Source organism: Balaenoptera physalus, assembly GCF_965194825.1.
Source record: "Balaenoptera physalus genome assembly, chromosome: 4".
Taxonomy (NCBI): Eukaryota; Metazoa; Chordata; class Mammalia; order Artiodactyla; family Balaenopteridae; genus Balaenoptera; species Balaenoptera physalus.
Genome location: NC_138891.1, coordinates 93,377,454 through 93,395,173, shown reverse-complemented (window position 1 = coordinate 93,395,173; position 17,720 = coordinate 93,377,454). Strand labels below are relative to the sequence as shown.

The window sequence follows — 17,720 nt, the reverse complement described above, 5'->3', positions numbered from 1 at the left end:
CTCTTTGCATTAGGCTCAGAGTGTTAATATATGAGCTGTAGCTTCAAGACATCCTCAGCCGTTACTCCCAGAACTCTGCGGTCCCTTTCTGCTTTCTACTATTCACAAATATTTAATCCGGACACTCCTGGCTGTTAGTCTAATTCAGATGAGGATGAACCTTTTCTTTTTTTAAATCCTCATTTGTGAATGGATATAGGAGCATTACAAAGAGCTAGATTTCTGGAACACAGAATGTCTTGTGTTAAAGGCAATAATAGTATTTCCTCCTGTAGTGCCTAAAAATAATTCAGAATACATTTCATTTAAGAAGTGGGAAAAAGGCTTTAACATTTTTGAAGTAAAAAAATTACGCATCTAATCAAATGTGCATTGCTCTGTGTATGTCCTAATCATGTGGTAGCTATAGATAAACACAGCACGTCATAGAGAAAAAAAAAAACGGGAAACCCAACGTTACAGTTAATTCACCAGTGTCACAGGACTCAGATCACTGAAAGCGTATGCCAACATTTTACAACGTATTTCATCAGCTACTGTATAAATATAGAATTTAACTACAGGATGAAAACAATAATCTGTGTGTAAGCAATCATCCCTCCTTAATTCTTAGCTACAGTTCTGCCTACATTCAAGGACATTCTGAGGGCGTTCTCTCATCAAAGGGGACCCTTAAAAGAAACTGAAGAAACCATCTGTCTCCTGATGCTCAGTTCTTAAGCATCTTACTAAGAGATTCCTGATAAAAGTTTTGCACGTTTTATTTAAGTTATGCAGACTTCAGATGTTTAATTCCTATTATTTACCAAGCTCACCTGGGTTTGTGTCTGGATAGGAAATACCTAAGGAAAACATCTTTAGCTATTTTTGTGAGATAATGCAACTTTGTGATAACATTATCCTCATTTCTGTATCTTGTTTACACGTGCATACTTTCTGCGCAATGACACAGAGAAAACCTGAATGCCAGTGCTGAGGCCTTTTCCCACTTCAATTTCAGATCTTCGTCAAGCTTATACTCTACCTCCTAGTATAGAAAGCAGTCTCCAATGCCTGCAGTCCTGAAGTAAGTGTCCCCCCTCTGGATTGTCAGAACAATTTATTTAGGCCAATTTTTAAAGTGTCTTTCCCTTTCTGCCTTTTATTTTCTATATGTGTTTTATGTGTACACTAAGTTATAAAAAGTTATGAGCTTCCCATGTATACTCTGTCTTACAAACATCTGCTTCTTAGAGCTAACTATTTAACTCAGTGAATGCTCACCAAATAAATAAATGTCATATAATATTTACTTGGTAACAACAAAATTATTCCGTTACTGAGGTATACTTCTGGTGGCTAAATAGAAAAAATAGCAATCAAAACACTTATCAAAAACACTGCAGTATATTCTCAAAATACTCAGGTAAGATCTACACCATATGGAACTGGAGGCAGGTCTAAGTCATTCTTCAATCATGGATCCAAATTTGTACTTACTTGTCTCCAAAAAACTTTCTCCAGAATTCAGCAGCATCTGCTTTCGTGATACGAAAGTTATCTCCCTGGAATTGCCCATTGGGAAAGATTGCTTTGATTTCTGCCAACATGTGACTGAAGATAAGGGATAGTTTTGTAAGATTTCGTCTGTAGATACAAAGAGGGAAAAATGAATGAAAAAGTAAATATATAGGCATGTAAGATTTAATGGGAATATATATTATTAAAAATGAAATTATCAACCTAGGTCAACTCAATAAAGCCCTTAAAAACAATGTTCATAAAAACTGTACATTTAAATTCCTAACAGGGATTCTATTAGTCATCCATGTATTCATTTAATATAAACATTAACAAGATGAATTACATGAGGTTTAATGGGAGAGACGGACACCTAAAAAACTCATAATCAAATATAAATGCTAAGCAAAAAAGACAGAGTGATTATTTCTACACGGGGAATAAGGAAAGATGTGTCATTTAAGGCAAACCTAGCAAGATAAGCAGTTGTTCAACAGATGAAAGACTTAGAGTGGAGAGGAGGGGAAGGAGGAGAGGTTAGGAATAGAACTATTTGGAGAATATCTAGATTTAGCATGGCTAGAGAAGAGCAGAAAGAGAGTGGAGGAAACGGCTTGAGACAAGATGAGAAAGTTTGGTTGGGACATGACAAAAAGAGGCATCTGAACCAATGAACAAAGTTTTTGTCAAATACACTTGCCACTTCTATCTAAAAATCAGAGTTTCTGATAAGTCTCAGATATGTGCATATTTTAGAAGCTCCCTGGGTAATTCTAATGTAGTCCATAAAACGCTACTGCGATAAGGAATGGGAAGCCAAAATGGACTAAAAAGATTAAGGAAATGATCAAATCTCTGTTTTAGAAAGAAAAAGTTATGGTAGTATGAAAACAATGGTTTGGAAGGGAGGGAAATGCAGGCGTTGTCTCTATTCTAATTCCCATGTTAAGTTCTGGGAATTCTGACATGATTTAGAACATGCTTCAAACCGTGACTAACACTTTAACAGTATCATCTACATTCCTTCTTAGAGTTTTTCATTAAGTTTACAACATTATGTTAATCAGCCCAAAACTGTTAGTGCTAGATGGTAAGGAAGCAATTGAAAGACAAAATACTACAGAACTTTTCAGTTTGGAGCTGACCTTGCCTCTTTATATTCCTGCTTACTCAGAATTACCAGAACACAGCAGGCACATATCTCCTGTCGTTCCATTTTGAAGCTTTAACTGCTTTGTGTGTGTGTTGAGGGGTCAGGGCTGGGGGTGGGGAGGAGGCACTTGCATTAGCACTCAAAGTAAATACAGAGGAAAACTAAAGAAAGCCATCAAATCTGCAATGCATATAACACCATACAATGTTTCCGCAGGACTTTGACACTGAAAGTTGTGTTTATTTGCCTTTTTTTTTTTTTACTCATGTATCTGTGTTTAATGACTCTCAAATAACAAGCAAAAAAACATGTTAGGTACCAAAAAGATCATAAAACATGCACCTCTCCGTAAAGTCACTGAAAGAAAACATGTAACTTCCTATATTATATGAATACGGAATAAATAAGGTACTTGTGATAAAAAGTGGGAAAAATAGGAATAAACAGAAAGCAATAAAGTATAAAGTAATTGACATCTCAAAAAATTCATCTCTATTGGAAAACCAAAAAGTCCCAATTTCCATAACCTTTATTATCCATGAGAAGATTTATGGGAAAGAAGGGTCAGAACTTAGGCCTTATTTTAGTGCTGATTGGCAACAACAAACAATCTGCAAGATCATTATGGTTAGGTTATGCAAAATGTTTCATCATTGGGCTTCCCTGGTGGCACAGTGGTTGAGAATCTGCCTGCCAATGCAGGGGACACGGGTTCGAGCCCTGGTCTGGGAAGACCCCACATGCCGCGGAGCAACTAGGCCCAAGAGCCACAACTACTGAGCCTGCGCGTCTGGAGCTTGCGCTCCGCAACAAGAGAGGCCGCGACAGTGAGAGGCCCGCGCACCGCGATGAAGAGTGGCCCCCGCTTGCCACAACCAGAGAAAGCCCTAGCACGGAAACGAAGACCCAACACAGCCAAAAAAAATTAATTAATTAATTAATTAATTAATCAAAATCTTAAAAAAAAAGTTTCATCATCTTCTTAGATTCAGCCACACTTCTGCACAACTCAGCCTAATTCCAAGGTAAAACTTCTTTAATTAGTGGAATCTTTGATCTTCTCATTTATGTCAACACACCCTCATTTGGGTGATGGTAGATTTAAGAAATCCAGTCTTGGGAAATGAAAAGTAAACTGATGAACTATATCCAAGGAAAGAATTGCAGCCAATATAAACTGCAACTGACTTTTGAAATTTGAGTTTAAGGAAAAACATAAAGTCACTTTTGAAAATCTGCAACGAATTTATTTCTATAATTAGGCAAACGAGTTAATTTTCTACCAAACTTCCAAATGATACATACAGAAGAAAAAAGAAAAATCAAGATGGCTGTAATTAGGGAAAACCAACTGTTCCTTATTTTCTGAATTGGTTGCTCTCCATCCCCTTGTTTCTCTGTTCTTTAATGATATCCAAATGTTTTTCATTTTTATTTGTTAAATCTAAAGCCTGAAGCACAATACCAGTGATTACCCATCTTGGATTTTTGATCCACTGGCTATGTAGGCACTAAACTTTAAAACAGAAATAGTAACATTTTATCTTTATAATTTACAGTCTAGAAGCTCTAATAATCACTATATAACTAATCACTGTTAAATTATAAACTGTGTGTATAGTCCAATTTTCTTGTTCCTACAAACAGATCACCACAATTTTATTCGACTTTTTGCATAAACTAAGGCAATGAAAAGATCTATTTTGCCTTTAGTCTTTAAAGAAACACAAATTCAAGTTGTTAAAAACATGTGAATGCGACAGTTTTGTGTTAGTTTATTTTTCACATATACCAGAAAGCATATTTATATTTATTTTATATCTAATTTTTAAAAACACACACCATACATATGTAAATGATTATTTTGGAAACCCTTTATGTGAAATATCGATTTACAGCGGTTGCAATCCACACCAAGAAATGAAAAGAGCTTATAGTTAATTCTATTATCTGATGTCATTTAAATTTACTGTCATAGCAAATAGGTTTGTTTTTTATATGACTGTGTGGGAGTTTTTTGTTTACTATATTTTGCTTTACATTAAGCTTTAGTTCCCCACCCCACTCTGCACTCTTAGATACCCATTTTAAAAATAAATAACCTCCAATTTTGAAAATAAAATCCAAGGATACAGTCATCTCTAATCATCTAGACATAGAGGGAAGAAAGGCAACAACTCCACATCTTCTTTGTAGATGAATTTTTTTCCTATCATGATATTTTTCCTTACTTTGCCAATTTTCCCTAAGCCCACTTGATTGCCGCTCATCATAAGACCAAAAATGATGACTGCTTAATAAAGGATTTGAAGCATCCTAATTAAGATATGTATCTATTACTAAATGCCCCTACCCCAGAACAACTAAGGAAATAAAATTTATCTACAAAGACTCAATAACCTTAAACATAACTTTAATTTACAAGAAATTCTGCAATACTTTCACTTTCAATAATACTTTCAATAATACTTTCAATAATACTTTATTTTGACTAATCACTACCACATTATCTCCCATTAACCATCAAAAGCTAAGCCATTTTTAAAATTTGTTTTGTGTGAGATTTTTTTATAAGAAATAATTTTGGAGTAAAAGTATTCTGATACACCAGGTAAGCAAAAAGTAGCTTCTAGATGTCAATACTGGGTAGACCAGTAAAGATGTTAATATACAGAGGAGCCTTGAGAAGGGGGAGGCAGAGAGGAGCAAAGACAAAGGAGAGGGAGAAGATGAGAAGGAAAACTATCTGCATTTTTTTTAAAAAAGTGTAATGAATGCATCAGCAATGTCAAGAATATCACCTAAGAAGCAAGGTGCCTCTTTTATCCTGAATTTGGTCACCTAAAACTGTCCTTCTTTAAAACAGTATGAATCAATTTCTCCAAAATTCAAGTTACATTACTGCACAGAATGTGAGGTCGGAATGACGGGGCATCACTCTTTACGAATAAGTCTTAGTAGCTTAATGGCTACAGCCAACATCATCAGGAGGCTGAAGGTACACAAGATTTGATGTAGGATGACACAATCCTACCCTTAATAAACTTATCACATAGTAGGGGAGAAAAAGACATGACTACATTATTATCATACAACATAGTGGGGGCAATGCGCCAACGATAGCCATCTTGAGATGAGGAATTTGAAAAATGAATAAAAAATACATCAAGACTTGGTTAGTAGCCTCCACTAAATGTAGGAGACCCACAAAGAGAATAATCTAATTAGATCGCATGTAGTCCTTGACTCTTCTCAATTCAAGAAACAGCTGTGTCATAAATCAAGGAGGAAATAAAAAGCTTTAAATGCTGAATTAGTGAAAAACTTTAAATGACACTTCATATCAGTGAGTTCCAAAGTTTCTGAGAATGTACTGCTTCTGGTAGAAGAAATGGGAGCCCATTTTTTATCCAAAAACTATTAATAATTCAATTTTTACATTTAAAAGCTAGAACATGTGCTTCTTAATCTTTACAAGGTGGAACAAATTCAACATAAAGAGAAAGGCAGGACACAAAGAACATAAACACTGGCACTGAAAATGAGACTCACGTCCAGTTAAAGAGCAATTACCATTCACTCTATTTCTGATGTAGTGCCTTCCAAGATGGGTTTAGGGCGTTACTTCACACTGTTTTTGACCTTGGGAACATTTTGATTCCTAAGAAAGTGAGGATACTAGGCTGATGCAAGCCTTGCCTTTCATTTCCCCCTCTTGGGAATAGAGACTATTATTAAGATGACTCCTGAGAGTCTTAAATAAAACTGGATCTTATCCATTCTCTTGCCCAAGTGCTTTAAAGTTTTCCATACATCTAAGAGGAATACGAGGCAGATTTTTTTTTCAACTGAAGTATAGTTCATTTACAATATTGTGTTAGTTTCTGGTGTACAGCAAAGTGATTCAGTTATACATATATATACACACTCTTTTTCATACTCTTTTCCATTATGGTTTATGACAGGATATTGAATCTAGTTCCCTGTGCTATATATACAGTAGGACCTTGTTGTTCATCTATTTTATATATAGTAGCTTGTATATGCTAATCCCAAACTCTAGTTTATCCCTCCCCAACCCCCTTTCCCCTTTGGTAACCGTAAGTTTGTTTTCTATGTCTGTGAGTCTGCTTCTGTTTCGTAAATAAGTTCACTTGTGCCATATTTTAGATTCCACATATAAGTGATATCATACGGTATTTGTCTTTCTCTGACTTACTTCACTTAGTATGATAATTTCTAGGTCCATCCATGCTGCTGCAAATAGCATTGTTTCATTCTTTTCTATGGCTGAGTAGTATTCCATTGTGTATATATACCAGATCTTCTTTATCCCTTCATCTGTTGATGGGCATTTGGGTTGCTTCCATGTCTTGGCTATTGTAAATAGTGTTGCAATGAACACTGGGGTACATGTATCTTTTCAAATTATGGTTTTCTCCAGATATATGCCCAGGAGTGGGATTGCTGGATCATATGGCAACTCTATTTTTAATTTTTTAAGGAACCTCCATACTATTTTCCATAGTGACTGCACCAATTTACAAGGAATACAAAGCAGATCTTAAAAGTCCAAATCCCAATGAAGACTCAGAGTCTACCCCAAGTCATAAGAGAAGTAAAGTGTGAACAGAAACGTTCTAACCTGAGACACAGGCAGTAGGACAATTTTTTAAGCTGCTCCATGTTACTCCATTGAACTGCTCACTTTAAAGGAATTTAGCAAACTATGTCAGTCCAAAAGCTGCACTAAAATAGGTAACCAAGGAAGGTCTTTTTCCTTTCTTAAAGGACAAATCATCCACCACTAACAAGGCTAGGGAGACCAAGTGCAAAATTGTGGCTGGGAAAGATGAACCCTGGGCATCCTTTGATCTCTGCAGTATACTCTCAAACGTGTTGCCCACAACAGTCTATTAAGAGCAGCAGGCCATCTTACAAAATAAGAATGATGCACTCAGGGTAAATAAATTTGCTTTCTAAAATAAACAGTTTTGAATGGACAATTTACAAATGCCTTACCTAAACCCAACTAAAGCATGAAATGTTCCTATCACATTCAAATGTAATATCCTTTGACAAGTTCCCAGAAGATATTCAAAAGATATTCTGTCTAATTCTTCAACTGTTGTGTATTAAAGAGATTGGCCCTGAAATTTGATAGTACATGTTGGGTTCATATCCTTACTCTGCTGGTAGTCTTGAACAAGTTACTAAACCTCTCCCTCTGAATCAGTTTCCTCATCTCTAAAAGTTTTAAATAGAAATGCCTGTCTCACTAAGTTGTTGTGAGGAGTAAATAAGATATGAAGGTAAGAGCCTAACACAACTAATTTTTAAAACTCTCAATAAATAAGAGTTATTATTAACTCTACCTGCCACCTCTGTTTAAAAGTATAAATATCCTAGTAGTCTTTCTTCGTTTCCCCATATAATACTATTGTTACTTAAACTGATGGCCATCTTAAGGCCATCATTCTCACCTTATTAAGATCATCAATTGTCATGGTGGCCTCTTATAATTCCACAGCAAACAATGGGCAAATATTTGATTAATCCATTCATTTATTCTGCATATCTTGACTGAATGTCTACTAGACTATGTCTAGGTAGGCACTGATGATACAAAGGTGAAGATGACACAGTCCTACTCTTAATGAATTTAAGGGGCTTAGGGATTGCCAAAGGTATAGAACAACATAGTGGGAATAAAACTGAGATAGAAGCAGAACAAAGGTGGTAATCAGTGAGAGAGACAGAGGAGTCTACAACTTTGGGGGTGATGGATGCAGTTCTGACCAGAAAATGGCCCTGCAATGGGTAGGAACAGTACAGTGAAGATGAATTAGGCGAGGAATTAGAAAACTCCAAGGGTGAATGGGGTCTTTCATGGGGATTTTGAAATTTCCTACGATTATGACAGCAGTTTGGATGAAGAAAAGGACTACAATAAGCCTTATCTCAGTACATTCAATAAAACTTCCCAAATAATCTTTTTAAATGTTAGCTATTTAAACTTTGCAGCAATGCAGAGTAGGATTATCCCTTTGATGATTTCAACAAATAATTTTATATGGAAAATTTATTATGAGAAACTACGACAGTATGATATGATCACTCGTACTTTCATCTGGTTTAAAAGTTTAACAATATCTACTTCAATAAAGAAAACACTTTTGTCTTTAGTGCTGGACTTCTTTTGATTTTTAAACCTAAGTCTGTAACAAGTATCCTTTTATAAAATAAACCTTAAAAATGCAGACCAGTCTATTACTTGAGAGAGAAAAGAAAAAACTATTCCTGCATTCCTATTTAAGATAAAATATCAATACAATAAAAATTCTGTGAACCATGTGGAAAGTTGTCATTGCAACGATTCAAATAGAAGCAGCCAGAAGTAATCATAGTAGAACTTTGTTTTCTTTGAGTTTCTTTGATAGGTTCTTTTTCAAAAGAAAAAGAAACACTGGAAGTTTAAACCATACTTTTATGACCTGGGGTACTTTGATAAAAGAAGAGTCTCATCATCAAATAGACAAACTTGACCCTGAAACAATTTTTTTTTAAATCTAGATTCATTTTTGTTCTTTGCAATTCCCAGTAGATCGCCATAAGAAAAATTACAGTGAAGTAGCAATCTGAATTACGTCAATTAAGTCAGTACTTATTGCTTCTAATGAAAATTCTTAATTATTTTTACTTGCTACATTCCCTAGTCCACTATTTTTATTTTTTGTCACATTTACACTTCAGAGATAGCTTTCACTTCTACTCATTAGAATATGGTTCAAATTTTTCCTACAATATTTTCTTCGAGGATTTCTCCTGTCCATGGGACCAAGCTACCTTCCACCATTTCTCACACCACTTCTCTGTTCTCTCCTCGAGCATTTGAATGGCCTCCTGCTCTTCCTGACCTCTCCGGCTCTTAACCTCGGGTTAAGCCATATCTTCCTCCTTACTGATTCAAAGTCCCAATGTCTCAGCCTGTTGAACTTTCACCTGCACCAGTTTTATGTCAAAGTACGGCCACGGTATCTTTTCCATCCCCCTTCCAGGATGTCATCTATCAGGCTATTAAATGCCACCACTTCATGTTACCTGCCACGGCAGGAAGTTCTCTCTGAAGAGTACCACAGTTATTGTATATACATATTGCACTTCACCTCAATCAGAGCAAAAGTCTTCGTTGGGGAAGAAAAAGTCTTATTATACCTGTAACAGCTTCTTACACATAACAGATACCCAATAAATGTTAATGTCAATGACCATGAAAATATTTAAAGAATAAACACGTAAGAATTTCCTGACCCGAACAGTGCTAATGAAAAGATCGATAGGAGCAGTACATAAAAACAGTTTACAGAAACACTACATAGTGAGGCATCAACTTTCCAAACTTTGATGAAAAGGAATTTTACCAAAAGCTGCTTTAAGAGAGAATTAAAAATCTAGTGTTTGACTCTAAACAAGAAAAAACAAAAATCTTTGCTCTGTGAGTTGTAGTATCTTTTCTCTCCCTATCTATTTTTTCTTTGTTAATTGCAAAATATAACAACAGCAATGAAAGGAAATTAATGCTGTATACCCCATGTGAAGTTTCCAGAATCTCAGTAAACTGAACACATTTGTCATACTTTCTGAGGAAGTGTAAACATAGTTTCCATCACATTACCTGTTCTCTGACAGTTACTTCCTCCTTTTGACTCTGGAAATTTTCCTCATTGATACCTTTGTCCCACTTCAACCCTGCTCCCCAGGAATGGAACAAGTGAAAAACAAATGAACCACAGAGCAAAGAGATAGCTCACTCTCTGGTGCTCATGTTCTGCATTACTGACAAGAAAACTAAAATCATGACATTTATTACACCTCTTCCCTGGGGTTAAAATTACTTTATTCAAACGGTTGAGGCAAATATAAAAATAAACATAATTTGGCCAAGCAATTCTCATTTATTTTTGGTATAATCTGACATGGATACCACATTATAACACAGAGTGTGTGTGTGTGTATGCATGCACACACACAAACGTGCTCAATAAAAGTGTGACATAAAAAAGGCAAGACAATAAATAGTATGCCCAGTACTGTCTTAGTTCTATTAAAAAGCTAAATATCACACTACAGACAAATAGAAAACAAATATAGGATATACACAAAAAGACATAAACAGTAGTAATCTCTGGATAGTTTATAAATGGTTTTTCTATTTTTTTCTTTAAATATTCCTATTTTCAAAAATATTACTGACAAGCCATCATACTGACCTTCTCAGGCAAACCTGCAATGTGCCTGAAGCAGAGAGAGTGACTAGATTTCCACACCCACTGCAACAGCCCATCCTCTGACAGGCCCCAGTGGCACCCAGGTTCCCAGGCTTGGCTTTCAAGTCCAGAAGGCATTTCTGGTGCAGTCACCCCAAACCTTTGACTTGACCACTGAGTCCCAATTTTCTACAAAGTATTAGCCCTTCCACCATAGAACATTCACCGATGGCACATAGTATAATTTCACTTTTTTAGGATATAAAGCAGGGAATACAAAGGTCAAAGAGTCCAGTAACTGATAAACTAAATGAGGAATCATCCAATTTTGCTTACATCTCATTATCCTTAAAGCTAGTTGGTGACATTATCTCCTACCTTTACAATAATCTCCTAAAAAAAAAAACCACAATTCAAGTTGAATTATTTTTAGGAACAAGAGAGTCCCTGATAGTTATTACAGATAAATTAGCACATCACATATATTCTTAGTCATACAACAGCATAAAAGAAATGTATAGTGACATATGACCAGAGTAACCCACATTTTCCCTTCAGCATACCAGATACAGATATGACATATGATAGTGGTTCAAGACAAGTGGGCTAATTTAGATGTCTGCAGCCTCAGAAAGAAATGCTAGGTTTTTTTAAGCAGTAAAGACTGACTTACTTTTCTTTCAAAATTGGGATTTTTTTTTTCTTTCAAAATGAAAAAGAGGTAAAATAATCATAGAAAAACATGGCTGTAATAGTTGTTAGCAGTACAATTTCCCTGGACCACTAGAAACTTCTTAAACTTTCTGAATGTAGCAACAACAGGTATATTTTTTAAATTTGAAAAAAGGTCTAAGATTTTCTTAAACTGGCTAAAGTTAAACTGGATGTAGCTTATTCTGTAGCCGAGTGGTGGCGGCAGGACCTTGTAGACAATTGGTTTCTACATTTCCAATTATCAAGCCTCAGGAAGGAAGTGCTGGGATATGGTAGAGGAAAGCATGGCACTGGGAGCACAGGGGTCTAGACACAGCTCCGCCTGTCTCATTACTCCATGATAAGAAAAGAGCCGAAAGCTTCTCTTATCCAAAGTTTTGTCCTCTATAAAACGAGGAGACTGTGGGTACATAACTTGAGGTCCCATAACATTCCATGAGGCTGTCATCACTTTTATTTCTGGCTGGTAGGAGGTGACTAGACAGCTCAGGCACTAAAAAGCCCATATGCTTTAGGCAAAAATTATGAATCCATTTCACAACCTAAAAATCAATACGAAGTACAAGCTGCTATAAAATATTTTCAGTGTACAGACTTTCCTCAATCTGAGACTGCAGAAATCCTAAAGTCAGGATAGAAAAATCTAACATTGAAAATTGAAATTATAGTAAGTATAAAAATTCATTAGTATATTTGGAAGCCTTAATTTTTATTTTGTTTATTACCATATAGGTATCTCTGACTTTGTCTTTCCTTTTCAACAAAAGAAAATCCCTGAATAACACTGTCTTTCAAATCAAAACCACAAAGCAGCAGAAATAACAAAAAAATAATAAAAGGCAACTTAAAAACTCTGTTTTTCATGTTAATGAAAAGTAAACATTAGAACATATGAAAAACGTAGACTACTAAAGCAGAGTATGCTCAGTGGGAAATTTATGGTTTAAAAAGTTGATTTTATTTATTTGTCCTTGGTAAGGAAATGTGCTAATAGTAAGCATAGGACATTATCACGTCTAAGAATTTTAACTTTCATCTCAACTGAGAGTTTAGAAATATCTTAATTTAGGGAGACTGTAATGTTTACCACATGATGGCTGATCAATAACATGAATCAAATCCCTTTACTATTTTAGTCTGCAAATGAAATAAGCCGCACATCAATAAAACCACCCTTAGACACTGGCTTTGGAGTAGAAAGACAAACATATCTAATCTGCCCACACCCTGAAGGCCAAATATTTCAAGTTAAAACTCCAGCTCTAGAATCAAATTAATCTAAACTTGAGCTTAAACCACTTAGTAACTGAATGACTTTGGGTACTAAGTTACCCTCTAAGCCATAGTTCCTTCATCTCCAAATCATGAATTACAACAGTACTTAAAGAATTCGTGGAGGGGCTTCCCTGGTGGTGCAGTGGTTGAGAATCTGCCTGCCAATGCAGGGGACACAGGTTCGAGCCCTGGTCTGGGAAGATCCCACATGCCACGGAGCGACTAGGCCCGTGAGCCACAATTGCTGTGCCTGCGCGTCTGGAGCCTGTGCTCTGCAACAAGAGAGGCCCGCGAACCGTGATGAAGAGTGGCCCCCACTTGCCGCAACTAGAGAAAGCCCTCGCACAGAAACGAAGACCCAACACAGCCATAAATAAATAAATAAATAAAATTAAAAAAAAAAAAACCCAATTAATCCGACTTTGACTTTGTCAGTACCCTTATAACACTTCAATCCCGCCAATACAAAAAAGAAAAAAAAAGAATTCGTGGAGGATTACAGATGGCCAAAAATTCTTTGCCACTCTTCCCATCATGCAGTGGAGTCTATTTCCCCTCCCCTTGTACCTGGGCTAGGCTGTGCGTTGCTTTGACCAGTAGAATGTGGTAGAAATTATACCGTGTCAATTCTGAGGCTAGGCCCTAAAAGATCTGTGGTTTCTGCCTTTGCATCTTGGAAAATGATCTTGGAATTTAGTGGTCATGCTGTGAGGAAGCCCAAGCAGTCATGCAGAAAGGCCCTAGTGAGTCCCCAGCTGCAAGGAAGCAACAAGCGCTAGGCATGTGAGGGAGGCCCAACACCCCAGCCAACACAACATAAAATAGAAGCCAACCCACAAAATCATAACAAATAATAGTTGTTGGTAAATTAAGCCTCTAAGTTTTATGTGGTTTGATACACAGCAGTAAATAATTGGCTTAGGAAACTGACACACAGCAAGCATTTGATAAATTTTTATCATTATTACTAGTATTATTAGTGCTACTAGCTTACTATCATTATCATTATTGTCATCAATAGTAGCAGTTGAAAGGCTAGGGCCCTCTTCTCTCTGTCAATATGAATAAGTAAATAACTTAAGGATCAAACACTATTTAAAACTAGTCTTCCTACTTAAAGCATTTTTACACTGGAAATTATAAAATTTACATCTTCTGTATTTTCTCGGATACTAAAACAAACTAACCAAAAGAGGTTTTTAGAAGAAATCTGGACTATACTAACTGGAAAGTAGTCTAACTCAGATTGGCATCAGAAGGAATTTAATTTCCAGAACATACTTATTTAGATAAGCATACAATGAACTGAACTGTGAAAATACCATTAGGTTAATCCACTGAGAAATGCAAATCAAAATTACAATGAGATATCACCGCACACCAGTCAGAATGGCCATCATCAAAAAATCTACAAACAATAAATGCTGGAGAGGGTGTGGAGAAAAGGGAACCCTCTTGCACTGTTGGTGGGAATGTAAATTGATACAGCCACTATGGAGAACAGTATGGAGGTTCCTTAAAAAACTAAAAATAGAACTATTATACGACCCAGCAATCCCACTACTGGGCGTATACCCTGAGAAAACCATAATTCAAAAAAAGTCATGTACCACAATGTTCATTGCAGCTCTATTTACAATAGCCAGGACATGGAAGCAACCTAAGTGTCCATCGACAAATGACTGGATAAAGATGTGGCACATATTACAATGGAATATTACTCAGCCATAAAAAGAAACGAAATTGATTATTTGCAGTGAGGTGGATGGACCTAGAGACTGTCATACAGAGCGAAGTAAGTCAGAAAGAGAAAAATACCGTATGCTAACACATACATATAGAATCTAAAAAAAAAAAAAAAGGTTCTGAAGAACCTAGGGGCAGGACAGGAATAAAGACGCAGACGTAGAGAATGGACTTGAGGACACAGGGACGGGGAAGTGTAAGCTGGGACGAAGTGAGAGAGTAGCATTGACATATATACACTACAAAATGTAAAATAAGATAGCTAGTGCGAAGCAGCTGCATAGCACAGGGAGATCAGCTTGGTGCTTTGTGTCCCCCTAGAGGGGTGGGATAGGAAGGGTGGGAGGGACACACAAGAGGGAGGGGATATGGGGATATATGTATACATACAGCTGATTCACTTTGTTATACAGGAGAAACTAACACACCATTGTAAAGCAAATAAAGATGTTTAAAAAAGATATTTTTAAAAAAATCCACTGATTTATACCGACAACAGACTTAATTTCTACAAGTCTTAAATGCTCAAAGGTAGAGAATACCCTTAATATTATATGTACATAAAATGTAAGCAAAGACCTGAAATGTTTATAGACTGTATAGCAGTCTTTTAATTGAGCTGCCATTTAAATAATCACATTTTCTAAATACGACTTAACATAACTAGATTTGAAATATGTCTAGATAAGAAATCATCCTGGATTTTGGCTTGTCTAGTTCTAATCACTGAGGACTCTGTTTAAAAGTCAATTGCTTTGGGTAGTATAGTCATTTTCATAATATTAATTCTTTCAATCCAAGAACATGGTATATTTCTCCACCTGTTTATGTCATCTTTGATTTCTTTCATCAGTGTTTTATAGTTTTCTGAGTACAAGTCTTTTGCCTCCTTAGGCAGGTTTATTCCTAGGCATTTTATTCTTTTTGTTGTAATGGTAAATGGGAGTGTTTCCTTAATTTTTTTTTTCTGATTTTTCGTTGTTGGTGTCTAGGAATGCCAGAGATTTAGATGCATTAATTTTGTATCCTGCAACCTTACCAAATTCACTGATTAGTTCTAGAAGTTTTCTGGTTGCATCTTTAGGATTTTCTATATATAGTATCATGTCATCTGCAAACAGTGACAGTTTTACTTCTTTTCCAATTTGTATTCCTTTTATTTCTTTTTCTTCTCTGACTGCCGTGGCTAAGACTTCCAAAACTATGCTGAATAAGAATGGCAAGAGTGGACATCCTTGTCTTGTTCCTGATCTTAGTGGAAATGCTTTCAGTTTTTCACCACTGAGTATGATGCTTGCTGTGGGTTTGTCATATAAGGCCTTTATTATGTTGAGGTAGGTTCCCTCTATGCGCATTTTCTGGAGAGGTTTTATCATAAATGGGTGTTGAATTTTGTCAAAAGCTTTTTCTGCATCTATAGAGATGATCATATGGTTTTTATTCCTTAATTTGTTAATGTGGTGTATCACACTGATTGATTTGTGTATATTGAAGAATCCTTGCATCCCTGGGATAAATCCCACTTGATCATGGTGTATGATCCTTTTAATGTGTTGTTGGATTCTGTTTGCTAGTATTTTGTTCAGGATTTTTGCATCTATGTTCATCAGTGATATTGGTCTACAATTTTTTTGTGTGATATCTTTTTCTGGTTTTGGTACCAGGGTGATGGTGACTTCGTAGAATGAATTTGGGAGTGTTTCTCCCTCTGCAATTTTTTGGAAGAGTTTGAGAAGTATTGGTGTTAGCTCTTCTCTAAATGTTTGATAGCATTCGCCTGTGAAGCCATCTGGTCCTGGACTTTTGTCTGTTGGAAGATTTTTAATTACGGTTTCAATTTCATTACTTGTGATAGGTCTGTTTATATTTTCTAATTCTTCCTGGTTCAGTCTAGGAAAATTGTACCTAACCTTACAATTCGTATGGAAACACAAAAGACCCCTAATAGCCAAAGCAATCTTGAAAAAGAAAAACAGAGTTGGAGGAATCAGGCTCCCCAACTTCAAACTATGCCACAAAGCTACAGTAATCAAGACAGTATGGTACTGGCACAAAAACAGATATATAGATCAATGGTACAGGATAGAATGCCCAGAGATAAACCCACACACATATGGTCACCTAATTTATGACAAAAGAGGCAAGAACATACAACAGAGAAAAGACAGCCTCTTCAGTAAGTGGTGCTGGGAAAGCTGGACAGCTACATGTAAAAGAATGAAATTAGGACACTACCTAACACCTTACCCAAAAATAAACTCCAAATGGATTAGAGACCTAAATGTAAGACGAGACACTATAAAACTCTTAGAGGAAAACATAGGAAAAACACTCTTTGACATAAACCACCTTAAGATCTTTTGTGACCCACCTCCTAGAGTAACAGAAATGAAAACAAAAATAAACAAATGGGACTTAATTAAACTTAAAAGCTTTTGCACAGCAAAGGAAACCATAAACAAGACAAAAAGACAACCCTCAGAATGGGAAAAAATATTTGCAAATGAAACAACAGACAAAGGGTTAATCTCCAAAATCTACAAATAGCTCATGGAGCTCAATATCAAAAAACCAAACAATCCAATTAAAAAATGGGCGGAAGACCTAAATAGACATTTCACCAAGGAAGACATACAGATGACCAAGAGGCACATGAAAAGATGCTCAACATCACTAATTATTAGAGAAATGCAGATCAAAACTACAATGAGGCATCACCTCATGCTGGTCAGAACGGCCATTATCAAAAAATCTAGAAATAATAAATGCTGGAAAGGGTGTGGTGAAAAGGGAACTCTCCCACACTGTTGGTGGGAATGTAAATTGATACAGCAACTATGGAAAACAGTATGAAGGTTTCTTAAAAAACTAAAAATAGAACTACCATATAACCCAGCAATCCCACTACTGGGCATAGACCCTGAGAAAACCATAATTTAAAAAGAGACATGTACCACAATGTTCACTGAAGCACTATTTACAATAGCCAGGACATGGAAGCAACCTAAGTGTCCATCAACAGATGACTGGATAAAGAAGATGTGGCACATATTACAATGGAATAT

The 17,720-nt window shown here is 36.0% G+C and overlaps 1 protein-coding gene across 6 annotated transcripts in view; it reads right to left on the bottom strand.

Annotated features, from left to right (window-relative positions):
- CBLB (Cbl proto-oncogene B) overlaps nt 1–17,720 on the bottom strand; it is a 216,844-nt gene that overhangs the window by 122,189 nt on the left and 76,935 nt on the right. For all 6 annotated transcript variants that reach the window (XM_082460351.1, XM_082460355.1, XM_082460352.1 and 3 more), the window contains exon 4: nt 1,480–1,626. In XM_082460351.1, coding sequence (XP_082316477.1) covers nt 1,480–1,626 — 147 coding nt within the window. The remainder of the gene's footprint in view (nt 1–1,479; nt 1,627–17,720) is intronic.